Source organism: Clarias gariepinus, chromosome 2 (assembly GCF_024256425.1).
Source record: "Clarias gariepinus isolate MV-2021 ecotype Netherlands chromosome 2, CGAR_prim_01v2, whole genome shotgun sequence".
NCBI lineage: Eukaryota > Metazoa > Chordata > Actinopteri > Siluriformes > Clariidae > Clarias > Clarias gariepinus.
Genome location: NC_071101.1, coordinates 4834794 through 4853045, shown reverse-complemented (window position 1 = coordinate 4853045; position 18252 = coordinate 4834794). Strand labels below are relative to the sequence as shown.

Sequence of the window (18252 nt, the reverse complement as noted above, 5' to 3'; positions counted from 1 at the left end):
CGTGGCAGCGGATCCATTCAATCCATTTCACTGACCAATGAGAGAAGTTGTGACCATAGAAATCGCGAGTACCTTTGTTCCGCCAAGAGACTTAACGCACGTCAAGCTCGATGGTCGTTGTTTTTTTTTGACATTTTAACTTCGTTATATCCTATCGGCCAGGCTCAAAGAACGCTAAGCCAGATGCCCTATCGCGCCAGTTTCCCTCTTCTAGGGATCCCACTCCATGCGACACCATTTTACCTCCCTCCTGTCTCATCGCAGCCTTGAGATTTGACATCGAGACCAAGGTCCAGCAGGCCCTGACCCAAGAGCCTTGCCCAAGCAATGTTCCCCCAAATCGCCTCTTCGTCCCCATCCGTCTACGTCCTCAGGTGTTGGAATGGGCCCATGGTTCCCGTCTGTCTTGCCACCTTGCATGCTTCGTTACCCAACAGCGATTCTGGTGGCCCACGCTAGGAAGGGACGTCTCCAGGTTTGTGGCAGCCTGCGACATCTGCGCCCGAGCTAAAGTTCACAGCCGACCACCTGCCGGCCTTCTCAGACCCCTACCGATTCCCCACCGTCCTTGGTCCCATATCACCATCGACTTCGTCACTGGCCTGCCCCTGTCCGATGGCAACACCTGCATCATGACTATAGTCGACCGCTTTTTGAAGTCAGTGCACCTCGTCCCACTTCCTAAGCTGCCCTCCGCCAAGGAGTCTGCGGAGCAGTTAGTCCTCCACGTATTTCCCCCCATGGCCTTCCAACAGACGTGGTCTCGGATCGGGGTCCTCAGTTCACCTCTCGCTTTTGGGACGCGTTCTGTAGACTCGTCGGGACGACCCCCAGTCTGTCGTCTGGGTTTCATCCTCAGTCTAATCGACAAACCGAGCGGATGAATCAAGCACTAGAGGTTTTCCTCCGCTGTATGACTACTCGGGACTCTACCACCTGGAGCAGATTCCTCCCTTAGGTCGAGTATGCCCACAACTCTCTGCCTTCCTCGTCAACAGACTTGTCCCTGTTCCAGTGCTGCTTAGGCTACCAACCTCCACTCTTCCTAGCCCAGGAATTAGAGGTGGAGACTCTTTCTTTTCCCTTGAAGACTTTTTCACGCAAGCTCTCCCCCTGGTTCATCGGACACTTCAATATCACCAGGATAATCAACCCGTGTGCAGTCCGACTTCTACTCCCCTTGTCCATGTGACGGATCCACTCCACGTTTCACGTTTCCCAGCTACGACGCATCATAAATTGTCGACTACAAAGGCCAGTTCCTCATCTGGCGCTGATTACAACCAGCTTATAAGGAAGTGCGGCGCGTTGTCTCCTCCCTGGATTATTGTGTGTTTTTGCTGCAGTTTTCTCGCGTTCAATTCAGGATTCTTTTTACGCTTTGTTTCTCATTTTTGCCTCTCGTCTCACGTCTAGATTAATTACTACATTTGAATTTAATGACTTTGAACTTTTGCTTTCGTTTCCCGACTACGGCCCAGCGTCACAGCTGCAGCACTGACACAATGCTGATGGATTTCATGGCTCAGACCCGCGGTCACGCTCATTCGACTACGGCTTATCCTCACGTCTCAGCATTGACACTACGCAGACGGATTTCACGGCTCAGACCCACGCTCACTCGACTACGGCTTATCCTCACGTCTCGGCATTGACGCTACGCATACGGATTTCATGGCTCTGAGTTCGCGCACCTGCTGACACAGCCACGCCTGTACAAAGTTCGACCAAAGCCATTCGCGTGCTGCTTCTGCACCTGCTCCTGGATCCCTCCAACAAGCCCAAGATGTAAGGGTCCGCCACTAGAGGTCACTATTTTTCATTTTGTAGTTTTTTGTTGGCTGACTCAGTTTCCCAGCAGGCACCTCGGTCAGGTGATGCGAGTGCACACCTGAACCGAGGTAGCCATCAATCCACCTCTATAAATAGCTGTTTAGACTGGGAAACTGGGTCGAGCATTTTTGGTATCACCACTGTCACGTGTGTGAGCATTAAGTTTTAGTTTTAGTTTGTTTTTGTTCTTTGTTTAGTTTATTTTGATTTTAGTTGTGTTGACTTGGGCTCTCTTATTGGCAATGTTGAATGTATGTAAGTACTGTGGTTGTTGTCCTCCTGTGTTCTTGTGTGTTTAGCTAGAGTCAGGTAAGTAGTTAGGTGTGTGTTTGGCTAGGAGCGTGTTTAGCTAAAATCTATGTTGAATTACAGTAACTAGCATGCTTCTAGCCATAGCCCCTTTGTGTCTCTAGCTGTCCTGTGTTTCTGTGCCCCCATTCCCTAGTGTGTGTTAAGCTATTAGGTAAGGGTAGCTTAGTACATGTTGGGGCTAAAGACATGCTTAGCTAGGTGTATGTGTAGCTAACTGCCATGGTTAAGCACAGCTTAACCATGTTTAGCTAAAAGCCATGCCTAGCTTCATCCAGTAGCCCCTATTCAAGGCTCGCCGCCTTCGGAGCGACATCCCAGCACTGCGTCCACCACCCGGCTTCGATGTCGGGCACCCACCGCTGCACGGCGGAGGAAAAGCCAGTACTGCATCGGCCGCCCGGATTGGGGGACAACTCAGCACTGTCTTCAGGGGCTCTACTTCTTGGAGCAATACAGTGCTGCCCCATCTGCCCGGCCTACGACAGCGATCCGGTGCTGCCTCCGCCACACAGTCGACTACGGGAGCTAGCCCATCGGGGTCGGGTGAAAGGACACGGGACACCAGGGAAGTGCACCGGGAACACCAATAGCGCTCCAGAGGAGCGGTTTAAGGGGGGGGGGGGGGTACTGTAAGGGTCAGCCACTAGAGGTCACTATTTTTCATTTTGTAGTTTTTTGTTGGCTGACTCAGTTTCCCAGCAGGCACCTCGGTCAGGTGATGCTAGTGCACACCTGAACCGAGGTAGCCATCAATCCCGAGGTAGCGTTCAATGTACATGAACCACACGGCTCCGCGGACGGCGCCGTCTTTAGTTTAGCACAACAACACGCTGTATCGCTGCCAAATAGTTTGCCACCTGTTCAATTTTAAAAGTGATTGCTAATTTTAATGCATTAGTCACATTATTAAATAGGCTAATTAAAAGTCACTCTACTAATTCTGATATTAAATAAAGTAAAATTCATAAACAGGCCTACAGTATATTCCATCATTAATACGAATGTGATAACGTGCCATAATGTGCTCCCATACACCGCTGATTTATAAAGACTGTTGCTCAGTGGCGCTACGCTAAGAATGAGTTAAGGTTGGTCCAGAATAACCTTAAGAACGTGTGACTTACCTAAGAGGTACTAAGCGTAAGAACGTTTCGGGAAATGCGCCATAACGTTAAGAGAGAGGTTAAGGTACAACTTAAGAACTACTTAGCCATAAGAAGCTTTCAAGAAACCGGGCCCTGGATGTTTTATGTGTGTGACATGGATGTTTTAGTTTAGACTACTGCAGGAATTGAAAAAAAAAACATTCCATAGATTCTTTCAGGTGTAAAGATATGAAACCTGACAGACAGGTACAGGAGAGTCTATAAACATAGTTACAGTCTGCCTGTATGCCTTTCATGTTTACATTCTCTGAGTCTCCTGGGATAGGCCCCAGGCCTCCCATCATACAGGATGAGTTATCACTTTGTACAAGACCTGACAACACCAGGTTACACAGCATTTATTGCATAAAATATTAATTTATCAGCAGTGGGGGTTCAACACTGAATTCCTCCCTGGGCGAGACGCCCTTCTGGCGCCCCATCAAAAGACTGTTGTCTACAATATTATTCTTAAAAATTGCAAATTTAAATAAACATGTCCTAACATGCTTATTAATCTAATCTAATCTAAGGGAGAAACAATTAGCTCCTTGGTTAATTTACTGCCTCAAATTATATGTGTCACATAACAGAGTTATAGCAAATGGAAAATGTCTTTTAAACTATCTACACATATGTAAATTACACTGGCTATGTAGAGTATACTGTAAATATATTGTAAATATATTGGCTATAGCCAACATCAACATAACCAATGGAAATAAATAACTGTACTTGCAACAGTTTTGTTGGAAAGCATAATTTTGTGGTTACATTTAATTATATCTCATGTTGTATACACAGCTGAAAAAACAATAGAACCCTGTCCAAAAATATTAGAAAATGTAATGGATTTAATGGTTATAATGGGAATTGTATTGGTTTTAATGGTAAGTATAACAATGTCTGCTGGTATATGATGGATTCTATTGGTGGGTGTGTGGCAGGGTAAATGTATGTTTTGATTTGTGCTTCGTTGGGGGTGTGGTTATCAGATTAACGAGGGGAACGCAGTCTATTTAAGGACCCTTATTTTGACTGGTGGTGACGTGTTTGTGGTGTCTGGGTCCTCTTCAACCTGGCGTGTCCCTTTTCGTTTCTGGTTCCTGGTTGTCGAGTTTAATTCTAGTGGCGGCGGCGGCGGCATGGACGTGTGGGTTATTCTCGACAGAGCGCGCTTTTAGTGTCAACGGCGCTAGCAGGATCATTAATCCAATCCATCTATAAATCCATCTATAAATAGCTGTTTAGACTGGGAAACTGGGTCGAGCATTTTTGGTTTTACCACTGTCAAGTGTGTGGGCATTTTGTTCTGTTTTGTTCTTTGTTTAGTTTGTATTTTGATTTTAGTTGTGTTGACTTGGGCTCTCTTATTGGCAATGTTTCTGTGTATGTTTTGTGTGTTATGTGTTTAGCTAGTCAGGTAAGTAGTTAGGTGTGTGTTTGGCTAGGAGCGTGTTTAGCTAAAATCTATGCTGAGCTAACTAGCATGCTTCTAGCCATAGCCCCTTTGTGTCTCTAGCTGTTCTGTGTTTCCTATCCCCCTAGTGTCCCAGTGCGCCTAGCTTTGGAGTACCGACTAGCTTGTTAGTGCCGCCTCGCTTAGCCTTAGAGGGCCGCCTCGCCTAGCCACTGGGTATCCTCCGTCTGTGTTTCTGTGCCCCCATTTCCTAGTGTGTGTTGAGCTATTAGGTAAGTGTAGCTTAGTGCATGTTGGGCCTGAAGACATGTTTAGCTAAGTGTATGTGTAGCTAACTGCCATGGTTAAGAGCAATCTTAACCATGTTTAGCTAAAAGCCATGCCTAGCTGACTGCCATGTCTTTAGCCCTAGTCCCGTCTCTCCCCCTAGTCTCTACGTGTCTCCCCCTAGTCTCTATGTGTCTCCCCTAGTGTCCAGTTTCAGCTCCACACATAGTTTGTGTGTCCTGTTATGTGTTTGTCCTCCTCCTGCCTGTGTCTCGCCACAGGACGTGTCATGTGTCCCTCCGCCTGTGTCTCGCCACAGGATGTGTGTTTGTTCTCCAGTCTGTGTCTTGCCAGAGAGCCCCTGTTAGCACAGAGTTAAGTATTGTTTAAGTTTGTTTGTTCCTTTGTTTGTGCCTTTATTTATATTTTGTGTTTAATGTTCATTAAAGACTCTTTTTTTTTATTTATTACACACCCCTCTGCCTCTGTGCCTGCTCTCACTGCCCACGGCGATCAACACCTGCCACAACACCCCGTTCGTGACATTATTATCCATATTGTTTATTTATGTCAGAAAGTGTGTACGTGTTAGTGATTTGAAGTTTGAATCATTTTAGTGACTCGGTTCTTTAAAATGTCGTTCATCAAAATGAACAAATCTTTGAAAATGTTGCATTTTCAATAAAAAATACCCTCAACATGTCTACATACACAAATTTTTGCTATAGTTCCAGTAATAAAATATTACTAAGGACATATTATAATAAACAGAATGAGTAGCTCAACATCAAATCTTCTAGTCTGAGTCATTCATTCTTTTGAATCTATTGCACCGCAATAATAGTGATGGGTCGTTCATGAACGATTCTTTAATGTTCGCTTACCCTCCAAACCGTTCCACAGACGATGCAATCTCTCATCTCCTCCACACATCACTCACCTGGACACTCAGAAGGGGAATTACAGTATGTGAAAATGCTCTTCATCGACTACAGCTCTGCATTTAATGCCATAATTCCCTCCACACTCACCACCAAGCTGGAGCACCTGGGACTCAGCTCATCTCTGTGTCAGTGGATCTCCAACTTCCTAACTGGCAGACCACAGGCAGTAAGGATGGGCGGACACGTCTCAGCCTCCATCACTCTCAGCACTGGAGCCCCCCAGGGTTGTGTTCTGAGCCCCCCGATGTACTCTTTATACACCCACGACTGCGTGGCCACTACCAACTCCACCACCGTCATCAAGTTTGCTGACGATACTGTCGTGGTGGGCCTCATCACGAACAACAATGAGTTGACCTACCTAGAGGAACAATCTCCTCCTGAACCTCAGAAAGACAAAGGAGCTGATAGTGGACTTTTGTACAAAGCAGGAGACGAACTACCAGACCCCAGTCATCAACAGCAGCCTAGTGAAGAAAGTGGACAGCTTTCGATACCTCGGTGTTCACATCACGCAGGACCTGTCATGGTCCTGTTACATCAACACCGTGGTAAAAAAGGCCCGGCAGTGTCTCTACCACCTCAGATGCTTGAGAGACTTCAGACTGCCCTCCAAGGTACTCAGGAATTTCTACTGCTGCACCATAGAGAGCATCCTGACGGAAAAAACATCACGACCTGGTTTGGAAACAGCACCATGCAGGACAGACGAGCTCTTCAGAGGGTGGTGCGTTCAGCTGAGCGCATCATCCGCACCGAGCTCCCTGACCTGCACTCGATCTACAGCAGGCGGTGCTGGACTAAGGCCAGGAAGATAGTGAAGGACCTCAGCCACCCCAACAATGGACTGTTCTCTCTGTTGCGGTCTGGGAAGCGATTCCGCTCCCTGAAGGCCAACACAGAGAGACTGAGGAGGAGCTTCTTCTCGCAGGCGATAAGGTCTCTCAATCATAACACAATACAGGACTAATATCATCTCTTTTACATCCAACACTGACTGGGCACACATGGCCACTATGGATACATTCATGCACATTTTTGCACTATATATTTATATTTTCATTTATGGACCACTGCACAAATCATGTAAATAACAAGTCACTTTAAGAAGTCACTTTTATGCATATTTGCACACCTCAGTCATTTCTACATTTCTGATTTGGACAAATTTCTATTTTCTTCTTTTTATATTTCTATATTATTATATTGATGTTTGTTCTTATTTGTACAGCATATTTTACTGGTTAATTTTATTTTCTGACGTATTTCTTTTATTCATATTTATCTCTTATGTTTAAGCTTTTATTTTTAAGGTCACTGGCAGTCGTGTAAGCATTTCACTGCATATCGTACTGTGTATGACTGTGTACATGACAAATAAAATTTTAATTTTGACTCGGATGAACGAGTATCTCGGAGAGCAATTCATTTATTTTCTATTGGGCGCGCATGCGCAAAGCATCGCAAAACCTCCATATGTTATATACAGGACCCATACAGGATTTAGTTACCTTTGAGTCTTTTCGGTCCTGAGTCGGTCGTTCTTTTGTCACGGGACTCCCATAGACACTATACAGTGCAAAAGATTCAAAAGTCATTTTAGCCCAATACACAACCATGGGGTTGTACAGGTACAGTATCTGTCATAACATGCACAACATTCTAGTGTTTTCAGATAATATCAGTAAACCCACCACATCTCTAAACCTATATTAATAAAGAACTGATCCAGTACTACAGTAGGTGTTAATCTGAGTGATTGTGTGACTTTGGTCATCACACTGTCATTACCTATGGAGTGAAATCAGAGTCAGAAGAACTTCAACCTGAGTGTGTTATACTTTAGAAACACATTTATAATACATATGTAGTGTTTAACAAGAAAACATGTGATAAATGTCATGTTTAGGGGAAGTTAATGTATTTGTACAGTTCAATAAGACAAAAAAACAAACACATGATAAAATGTCAGGACAGAAATATTAGTGTTTCTCAACAGACTTATCTTGACTTATCTCGAGCGTGAGATTAGTTTGCACGTTACATTTACATTGTGTGAATATTTACATATTTGGTAGTACCAAAGAACACAGTCCCACTGTAGAGACACACACACACACACACACTCCTCCACCCGGAGAGCTGCTGCTGTAAGTGTGTGTGAAGTTGTGAAGGAGAGGAAACTCGGATCTGCTCGATGTTTTGTTGAAGGATTTGTGTAACTTTAATGTGATGATGTGATTTAAAGTGTAAACACAGTGTCTGAGACATGAAGAGAGGGTGAGTGTGAACTTTATATAACTCTATAAACTCTATATCACAGCTCTTACACAACTCAGAACTTCACTTAGTGCACTAATTACACAACACTCATAGAGTTTAGATATTCATTCAGCAGTTACATACAGTATATTCAACATTAATCATAAATAGAAACAGTAAACACATTCTAGCTGCTTCCACAATATTGTGTTTAACTACAGAAATGCTGTAAAGGAACATCAAAGTCAAGCAAACTGTCAATCATCTACAGAAACACTCTGAATTATGGCATTAGATTAGATTAGATTAGATTAGATTAGATTAGATTAGACTGAACTTTATCACTGCACGTGTTCGGTACGAGGCGTCAGAATCCAGTTATCATCTAACCAGAAGTGTCACTCAGCAGCTCACAGAGAAGGAGTTCTGTACAATGAGAACAATGATTATAGATGATGAAGTGGAGGAAGATATTGTAGACCAGGGTTATGATATTGTGGTTTAAGAAGGTTATAAATGTGTGTGTGTGTGTGTGTGTGTGTGTGTTGTTATAGAGAGTGGAATGAAGGAGGTTTCTACTGTATATACAATATGTGTAACAGTTATGAATAGTCCAGTCCTGAGTGTATTTTAACATTCTGTGTGTGAAGCAGCTGAAACGGCTTTGAATTAATCTTTCGTGTTGGTTATAATATTTGTTAAAATATTGTATTATACATAATTAGTTAACAATTAAAATTAAATAAGAAATTATAGACAGATTTTAAGAAGAACTCAGTTGTATGAATATATTTGTTTGTTGTAGTAAATCTACACACACTGACGCACCATGACCAACTTTTCCTACATCTGCACCGTGTGGATCAGCGTCTGTGTGTGTAAGTCACATTTTTATCTTTTATTAAACAGATGAAACATAATGTTATTAAAATAACTGCTCTGTCCAGATTAATCTATATTATAATTTCCCGTCTCAGACCTCCTCTCTGCAGAACCTGAGATCAGTGTATCTGGCCCAGTGGGTTCTACAGCTGTCCTGCCGTGTCAACTGACGAGTGTAGACACTGACAGACTGTATATTAGATGGAACACTGAATCTGAGACTGTGTTTGAGAGAAAAAATGGAGCCAGATACGAGGGTGAGGGATATGAGGGTCGTGTGGACGTTCCTGTGGAGGAGCTGCGTAAGGGGAACTGTTCACTGGTGTTACACAATCTGACATTTACTGATACAGGAGTCTACACCAGCTACCAGACAGTGAGACACACCAAGAGATCTGTCCGTGTTAGGAGAGGAACAGTCCTGATCAACAGTGTTAATCTCTCAGTCTATGGTGAGTGAGTTAGTGTCAGTAGAACACACACTGAGCGTTACACACACCAGAGAACAAAGCTGGAAATAACTAATGATTATAAAAGTGTAAATATTACTGTGTTATGATGCAGTAATGTGTGTTTTCGTTCCCTTTAGTTCCCCCTCTTAAAGAAACAGACGTTGGTATTTCAGCAGCTCCCACAGGTGAGTCAGTATCTACCTTCCCCTTATTTTCATCACTAATCAATAATTAACAGTCTGTTCCAGAACGTTAGAGGTGGAAGTAGGACTGGTTTATAAAATCCCACTTTAGGAATTACACCCACTTCTACCCAGTCCCTCATTTCACAGGCTCAAAAGTAATGGGACACCTGAGTGATGCGCAGTGTAAAGGCCAGTTGTGGCTGTTCCTCAGTTATCTCATGACAGATTAAGGAGATAAAAGGTGTGGAGTTGATTGAGAGTGTTGAATGTGTATTTGGTAGATGTTGATGAGACTCTCAGTACACAGTGTAAAGAGGTGCTGATGCAGGTGAAGGAGCTCATCATTAAAATGCATGCTCCAGACTCTTGGAGTTTACTTCTATTAAAGATGTGTGTTGTTCAGTCATTCAGCCCCAGAAAAAGATCAGTTCAAAGAAATCACTGAAAGACCAGAATTGTCCTGATGTTCATGTTCATGAGTGTGTGTAAACCTCCAACCACAACTGTAACTAAAACTCATTTCTGTCTCTCTGCAGTAATGAAGAGTCCTCACCCACTGGTCCTGGTCCTGTCCCTCGTCTCATGTTTATTCGTCCAGCTCTTCTGTGGAAAAACATGAGTGTGACCTACAGCTGTGTACAGGACTGTGTGTTTCAATCACACACAGTAAACTACACACTGCAGCTGTGTGATGCTGAACAATCAGAACTCTAGAGACACGTCACTGCTGTCCAATCAGAACTGTCCCCCTGACTTAAAGACAGCACTGAGTTTACGTTCCTAACACTGTGAGACAGTTAGTTGGACCTGATGAAGAATTCCGGAGAAGAAGTGAAGCATCTTCAAGAACTTTATACAAGTCGAGTCGTCACAGTATTATCATTACTGATCACATTATATGAGACGATCTCAAGGACATCTGATCAGAATTCTGTGAGAGTGTGTGTGTGTGTGTGTGTGTGTGTGTGTGTGTGTGTGTGTGTGTGTGTGAGAGTGTGTTCTACATGTTTAAGATGAGGAGAAGTAAAAGCACTGACAGATTAACAGACAGAACTCACACTACACATGCAGGACGTGTGTGAGACAAATGTCCATAAGGAGGTGTGATCTAAAGCAGCGGTTCCCGTCCCTGATCCTGGACGACGCCCTGTCCTGCACATCTTAGTCTTTTCTTCATTAAAGTGGGTGTGATAGAGCAGAGAAAACACTAGAATGTGCAGGACAGGGGTTCCTTCATCACCAGGGTGGAGAATCACTGATCTACTAAAGTGATGGGGAGCCACCTAGTGGTGGGAAAGAGAACTAAAGTGAGTTAAAGAGAAATTAGAATGAACAGTTTAACCCCTGTTCTGTTCACACTGACTTTATGGACATTTTGTTTAAAAAAAAAAAAAAAAAAAAGCATTGAGTTTTATTTTTTTGTATTTAGTTATTTTTATATACTTGATATTTTATCTCATTATAGTAAAATGTTTGTATTTTTCTACGTCTTTTTTTAACAAACTGGACCTGCAATTTTTATACAAGTGACAATTGATGTAAATTCAGTTATTATAAAAAAAAGTGTTTAATAATCATGATGTATGCAAATATATGCATATTTATTTGATTTAATAAATAATTTGCTAATGATATTATATTATTATGTGTCAGTTTTTCAATAAAGAGTACAGATGTGTTAGAGTGAGAAAAGAATAATTCTAAAAAGTATACTAATCAGTTCACATGTGAGTAACAGACACAGACACACACAGACACAGACAGAGACAGTATGTATTATTTCCTCCTGGTGAAATGAGCGGGGGTTCCGTCTGCCTTTAGATCTCCCTGTACTGGTGTTTTCTGGTTAGAAGTAGGAAGTGACTTTCTCCTCTCTATCTGAGGCTTCACCAGGGCCTGACTCAGCTGCTCAGAGAAACTTCTCCAAATCACAACTCCTCATTGTTCCAGTTAATGATCTCAAGCACTTTACAACAACACACAGATAATAATGTTATAGTTCACTTCTTCTTTCATCACGCTCTTAAATATCAGTGATCAGTGCACCATGTATTGAGCAGATTTCTGTCTGTAAGATCTCACCTTCAGTGTTGTGAGGTCACTTACTTCATCTACACAATAAGAGATCTTTAAATCATTCTGGGTTTAGTGTTTTATTACACTTCACAAAGTTTTATGTTCCTGACACTTCTTGGGCAGCCGTGATGATTTACATGAATTATTGTATTTATTTTATTTTATTTTATGAAAATACCTTTAAAACAAAAAGAAAGAATAAAAAAATCTAGTATACACTCATTACACAAACATTCTTATGGATACTTTGTGCAGCTGCTCGCTTTATCTTTTATATTCAGCTTATAGTGTTAATATAATATTACTGTTTTTACTGTCATTTTATTTATAATTAATTTACATTCAAAATAAACTAGAAATAAAGTCTTATATTTATTTATTTTTTATTCAATTACATTTATTTCTAATAATGCACAAAAAATACGAAACTTATGCTATCTAACTTTAAACGAGACGAACTTTTGTTTTAGGTCACAAGATCCATCTTTTTATATATTTTTTCTGTTTAATGAAGGAAAACGTTCTATAATTAAATCCTCATAACTTTACTATTGTTTCCTACTCGAGGCAGTTATTGAGTTCTAACACTAACCAGGTTTCCTGTTACAGGCATCACGTCACACTGCCAGGGGGGAGGGGGGGGGGGGTGTTAATATTTGGGAAAGGGTGGAGGAATGAGGAGAAGTAAAAGCTGATTTTGCACACAGAGTGGAAATGAAACACCATGACAGACTCCAGGCTGAAAATCAGAATAAATCAGAGCTCAGAGCTGGACTTTACTGTAATGGACTTTATTAAAGCAGATTGTACTGTAGTGCAGGGGGGCTTTACTGTAAAATATCACCATCTCATACTGTAACGTCTAAAAAGGTAGGACCCTGCATGTGTGTTTAGTTTTAGAGGGTTTTTTTCTGTTGGTCTAACTGCTATGTGAATGAGTGTGTGTGTGTGTGTATGTGTGTTTACAGAAAGTATTAGATATGACTGTAGGGTGTGACATCATGTCTCCTTTATCGCGGTACACTGGGTTTCATACTGCACTGGTGTAATACTGTATAACGGGACTAAACCTCTACTGCGGTACTAGAGCCATGAAAACGGTACTGTATCATCACAGGGTTCTAAAATAATATTTATATAATAATAGTTTGAATGTCTGTTTGATCTGTCTATAAGGAATCTCTCTCTGTAAACACAGCAGTGACTTGAACATGGCTGGTAGAGTCCTCATATCCAAAGGGGACTGTCCCATTTTCTTTATCCCTCCCTCTGTTTATTTATTAATGAAAAAACTGTCGAAGAAATCAATAAGTGTTCACTGGATTTTGTTTGGGGAAAAAAACAGATAAACTGTAAAATAAAGATGTGCTTTCCGACTGTAAAACTCAGAGAGGCCTTGATTTATTTGATCCTTTGCAGACACCATTAATACTGTTAAAGTTAACTGGATTAAAAGATCCTACACAGGGTAACTCCTTATGGTCTTACATTCCAAATAATACAATAACATGATCGGGAGTTTAACCTTAGTTTTAAAATGTATTTATTCTCCTTTTAAATTCCCCAGGAAAAGTCCTGAGACTTAAACTGTCTGCAGTCGCTGCATGGTGTGTAAACCCCTCACATTAACATGGGGGCGTGGCCATTTCTGCTGTCCTGTACGATGAATATGACCAACAGTGTGGATGATTTTATGGGTTAATTCAGTCAGTTTAATCCAATTCTTAATCCATAGGGTTTATTATGATGTTGGCTCCGCCCCCTTTGTAGATATAACAGCTTCACCTCTTCTCTGAAGGCTTTCCACAAGGTTCAGGAATGTGTTTATGGGAATTTTTGACCGTTCTTTCAGAAGCACATTTGTGAGGTTCAGACACTGATGTTGGACGAGAAGGCGTGGCTTACAGTCTCCGCCCTATCAGGTTATTGTTCATGTTTTAATGAGAATGAGCGGGACACATTAAACAGTTATGACATTAAACATTAAAAGTGATGCCTACATACTTACAGCTCTAAATATGTTATGACATCAGGTATTTGTGTGTGTGTGTGTGTCGGGGGGGGGGAGCTTTTTTTTTTTAAATATATATTTAAATTTTTAAAGATTTCCTTTTCTTTACATTTTTAGCATTTCTGAGCTACAGTGGTGTGTTTCAGAACATGAGTGTGTGTCTATAGACTGTATGTGGTAGAATGTTTAAAAAAATTTAGTATATATATTTGGTCGTCACTTTTGCCGTGCACCTCCAGGGTCCGGGTTCAATTCCCGTCTCTGTGTGCTTGGCCCCCTCCGGGTACTCCGGTTTTCTCCCACAATCCAAAGATCTGAGGATTAGACTAATTAGATAGATTGGCACTCTGTCCAGGGTGTACCCCGCCTCGTGCCTTAAGCCTCATGGGATGGGCTCCAGGCCCCCTGCGACCCTGAATACAGGATAAAACAGTATAGATGATGAGTGAGTGAGTATATTTTAATATATCTTTATTTTCCACATCTGCTTCTGTTTGTTGTAGTAAATCTACACACACTGACGCACCATGACTAACTTTTCCTGCATCTGCACCGTGTGGATCAGTGCCTGGGTGGGTGAGTCACCTTTCTATCTTTTATAAAATAAATGAAAATAACTGCTCTGTCCAGATTAATCTATATTATAATTTCCCGTCTCAGACCTCCTCTCTGCAGAACCTGAGATCAGTGTATCTGGCCCAGTGGGTTCTACAGCTGTCCTGCCGTGTCAACTGACGAGTGTAGACACTGACAGACTGTATATTAGATGGAAAATCATGTCTGAGACTGTGTTTGAGCGAGTGGGTGTGGCCTCGTATCAGGGTGAGGGATATGAGGGTCGTGTGGACGTTCCTGTGGAGGAGCTGCGTAAGGGGAACTGTTCACTGGTGTTACACAATCTGACATTTACTGATACAGGAGTCTACACCAGCTACCAGACAGTGAGACACACCAAGAGATCTGTCCGTGTTAGGAGAGGAACAGTCCCGATCAACAGTGTTAATCTCTCAGTCTATGGTGAGTGAGTTAGTGTCAGTAGAACACACACCCTCTATTAAAGCTGAAAAGTTCATTTACATGTAAAAATATTGCAATGAAACTATTGTATTAGAATATTCAGTTAAGATTACTCTTAAATATCATCTACTATAAGGTTTAAGTGTAAGTTACATAAGGCTAATATGCAGCATGCTAAGATAAGACATAAGGGATGGACAGAAGGGGAACATAGGAGTGTTGTGGAGAGTTTAGTGAACTGGTGCAGGTCTAATCATCTCCAGGTGAACACCTCTAAGACCAAGGAGATGATGATAGACCTTCGTAGGACCAGGTCCTCACTACTACTGGTCACCTCTGAGGGAGTTAACGTTACGGTGGGGAGGACATGCTGTATGAATGCGTAGGCCTACTGCTGGAGGACACACTGGACTGGTCAGCAAATACAGAACATTTATACAAAGACTCAGAGTCAGATGTTCTTTATTTTAGTGTCTGATTAAATGTTCTACAGATCAGTGGTGGCCAGTATCCTGGTGGCTCAAATGGTTAAGGCTCTGGGTTAAGTTGGTGCTGTTGAGCCCTTGAGCACGGCCCTTAACCTCATCCGCTCCAGGGGGCGCTGTATCCTGACTGACCCTGCGCTCTGACCCCAGCCTTCTAACTGATATATGCGCAAAATAATTTCACTCTAAGGTGCATGTGACAAATAATCTAATCTAATCTAATCTAATTTATGCTAATCTAGGCTAATCTAATTATTTTTTCCTTCAAAGAAAAAACAGAAGAGAGATCAGATAACAGCTCAGGTTCCTCAGGTGAGTGAATATTAAACCTTAGTGAAGTGTGTGTTGTGTTGTACAGCTGGCTGATGGAAACGTCACACACTGTTATGTGATGATGTGAGTGATATTAAAATAAACCATAAGAAAATAAAATTCACATGTAAATATAAACGTATATAAATTTGTGTGTGTATATTATCTATAATCTATTATATAGTTACTGTAATCTTATAAATCTAGATATCTCTGCATTAAAAAGTTATAAGACTATGTTTAAAAGCTATAATAACATTTATAATTTCATGTCACTGAGAGTGAACTATTTACAACAATGAATTTCTGTCTCTGTAGATAACGGTGGAAGGAACCGTCTTCACTCATTGAGCCTCATTTTTCTCGTCTTCTTACTCTGTGGTGTAATTGTGTCTCTGATTAAGAAAAAAAATTCTAATATTCAGTGATGAATAATTCACAAACCTAAATATCTAGTTCTCTTTTCTGGTTAAAGCAAAGACTGTCTCAAACCAGCTACACACTTTATTTATAAACTCAGGGTTTTATTCTCTACTGTAAATAATAAATGTACATAAATCAGTGTAATATATGTACATAAATCTGTTTAATGCACACAGTGACGTCCTTTTGTAGTTCAGTTTTGTAAAAATCTAAATACAGATTTATTTAATAGTTGTTATTTACATAAAAGTGTTATTTACATTTTATACTGTGTTACTGTACCTTGGCATACAAATGCCCCACCTTAAGGAAGTTTCACCATAAGAACTAAAATTTTGTAAGAAATTCATTTATTTTTGTATTTTACATTGTTTACATGTCTTTTCTAAATATTTTGAATATTTTTACATGGAAAATATGATTATAATGTTGGAAATTGGTGATATTGGTACTTGCTTACAGTGTCTGGAACAGATTATCTGTATGTACATTATTTCCTCTGGGAAAATGCATTTCACAATACGAACTTTCACCTTAAGAACTCGGATTAAATTCATATGCTGTAGGTTCCACTGTATTTTGTTATTTATTCTTATATTATTTTTTTATTATGAAGAAAGAACACAATGTCAAGCAAAAGTGAAACTGAACTTTACAAGGAGTGGAGTGAGTTTCCACAGTTTTTGCTAGTTTCCAACAAAAAAGCAGCAGTATAGTCAAAGAATTAAGAGATAAATGTTTGATATTATTGGCACCTACACAGTTTATTCCATTGTCCAGCCTCAAAACAATGTAAGTTTAAAGTTACAGTATATGCTGTTTTCTGGTTACATGTACCTGTACATAGAAAAAGTTTTATACAGTAAACAGTGTGTGTGATCAAAAACACCAAAGAGTGTTTGAGTGAGTGTTTGTCTCTTTCTGAAGAGTGAGTTTGTGCTCTATTACAGTTGACACTAAATAAGAGAAGTGGACTCCAGAACGGCTGATTGTTTTTGCAGCTGTTGCTTCGAGAAAGTTCTCCACGTGCTGTTTTGACTCGTTGCTGCCGCCGTGTGGATGCGAACGGTATTGTAGATTCTTTGCTAACGGGTCTGGTGTTTTTGGGGTCTTACGCCCTTGCTGAGGGACTTATTTTTCTCCTTTTGCTCCATTGATTTTATGGTGGACCTTTTGGACATGTAACAGAGTTTTTTTGTCTCAAGACTAAATATTTTTTGTTGTTTTTGTCGTCTCCAAAGGGAGGACTCTGGGACAGACTGTCTGAACTGGGACTTGAGGACTTGCTTTGGACTGCAACTGTCCTTGTGTGGAATTATTCGCTTGGACAGCGATTTCTCTTTTTGCTGGATTTTTTGTGGGGACTGTTCTTTCTTGTTTTTGAGAGACGTTTTCTATTAGTTACCCTGCCATATATGGACATTTCAGCACCAGCCCAGTTCCGTTGGTTATTATATGTTGGTTATTATATAAAAATCTGCAAAGTGAGATGTAAACATTGGCTTCGAACTGTTGGGTTAACCTTATATCGTTTGAGTTTTTGTTAGAATTGGTTCCTTGCTTTGAACTGTTGTGGGAATTACAAAGAGACTGGAACTGTCAGGTTATTTAAGTGAAATTTGTTTTATTTATTAATTACAGTTTAATGTTTGAAACTGAACATTTTCATTTTTATGCTCAGTGACATTTTAGAGTTTTCTTTTGCACCTTTAAAATTACTGTTACATTTTATATAATAAATTGTAAAGTCTGTTATCTTGGAGTAGGGGCATTCCTCCTGTCTTGTGGGCTGATAGAGGTAGAAAGGTTTGACTTCTTACTCTGTGGGCTACCGTGTATGTTGGGTCCAGAGGTTCAATCCTCATCAGTCGTGTTCACAAAAGGTAAAGCACACGCAGCAAGGCGGATAAAAACATACTTAAGTAACATAAGTACAGGAATTAAATGTACTAGGGGTTGGAGACCTAGATCTTGTCATTCACCTAGTCGTCCAAGATATATCACAGTACATAGTCTTACCCCTACACTGTAGTGAAATTTTACTGCTACATTCATATTATCTCTTTTATACTGTATATAATCCACTGTATAATGTCTGTCCTAATGTGACTCCAGAATGAAGACTGAGCTGAGGACTGTGTGTGAAGGACAAATCAAAACAAGAATCACAACTTCATTATAATTAAACACACACACACACACACACACACACACACACACACACAC

At 40.9% G+C, this 18252-nt stretch overlaps 2 protein-coding genes across 2 annotated transcripts in view; one reads left to right on the top strand and one right to left on the bottom strand.

Moving 5' to 3' along the window:
- The window catches only part of LOC128518028 (CD276 antigen homolog), a 166283-nt gene that overhangs the window by 81156 nt on the left and 66875 nt on the right, over window positions 1-18252 (bottom strand). The gene's annotated exons all lie outside the window — the stretch shown is intronic.
- Window positions 12460-15481, top strand: LOC128518034 (CD276 antigen homolog). The gene is made up of 3 exons (XM_053491162.1): window positions 12460-12648; window positions 14293-14365; window positions 14450-15481. The coding sequence occupies exons 2-3, from the start codon at window positions 14317-14319 to the stop codon at window positions 14812-14814; spliced, it is 414 nt and encodes a 137-aa protein (XP_053347137.1). The 5' UTR covers window positions 12460-12648; window positions 14293-14316; the 3' UTR covers window positions 14815-15481.

What these genes read in the sequence shown, in the direction of transcription:
- LOC128518034 (XM_053491162.1), top strand. Translation starts at nt 14,317, where the DNA reads ATGACTAACTTTTCCTGCATCTGCACCGTGTGGATCAGTGCCTGGGTG. An exon ending in GTGGATCAGTGCCTGGGTGG is followed by an intron (nt 14,366 to 14,449) that starts GTGAGTCACCTT and finishes TTCCCGTCTCAG; the next exon opens with ACCTCCTCTCTGCAGAACCT.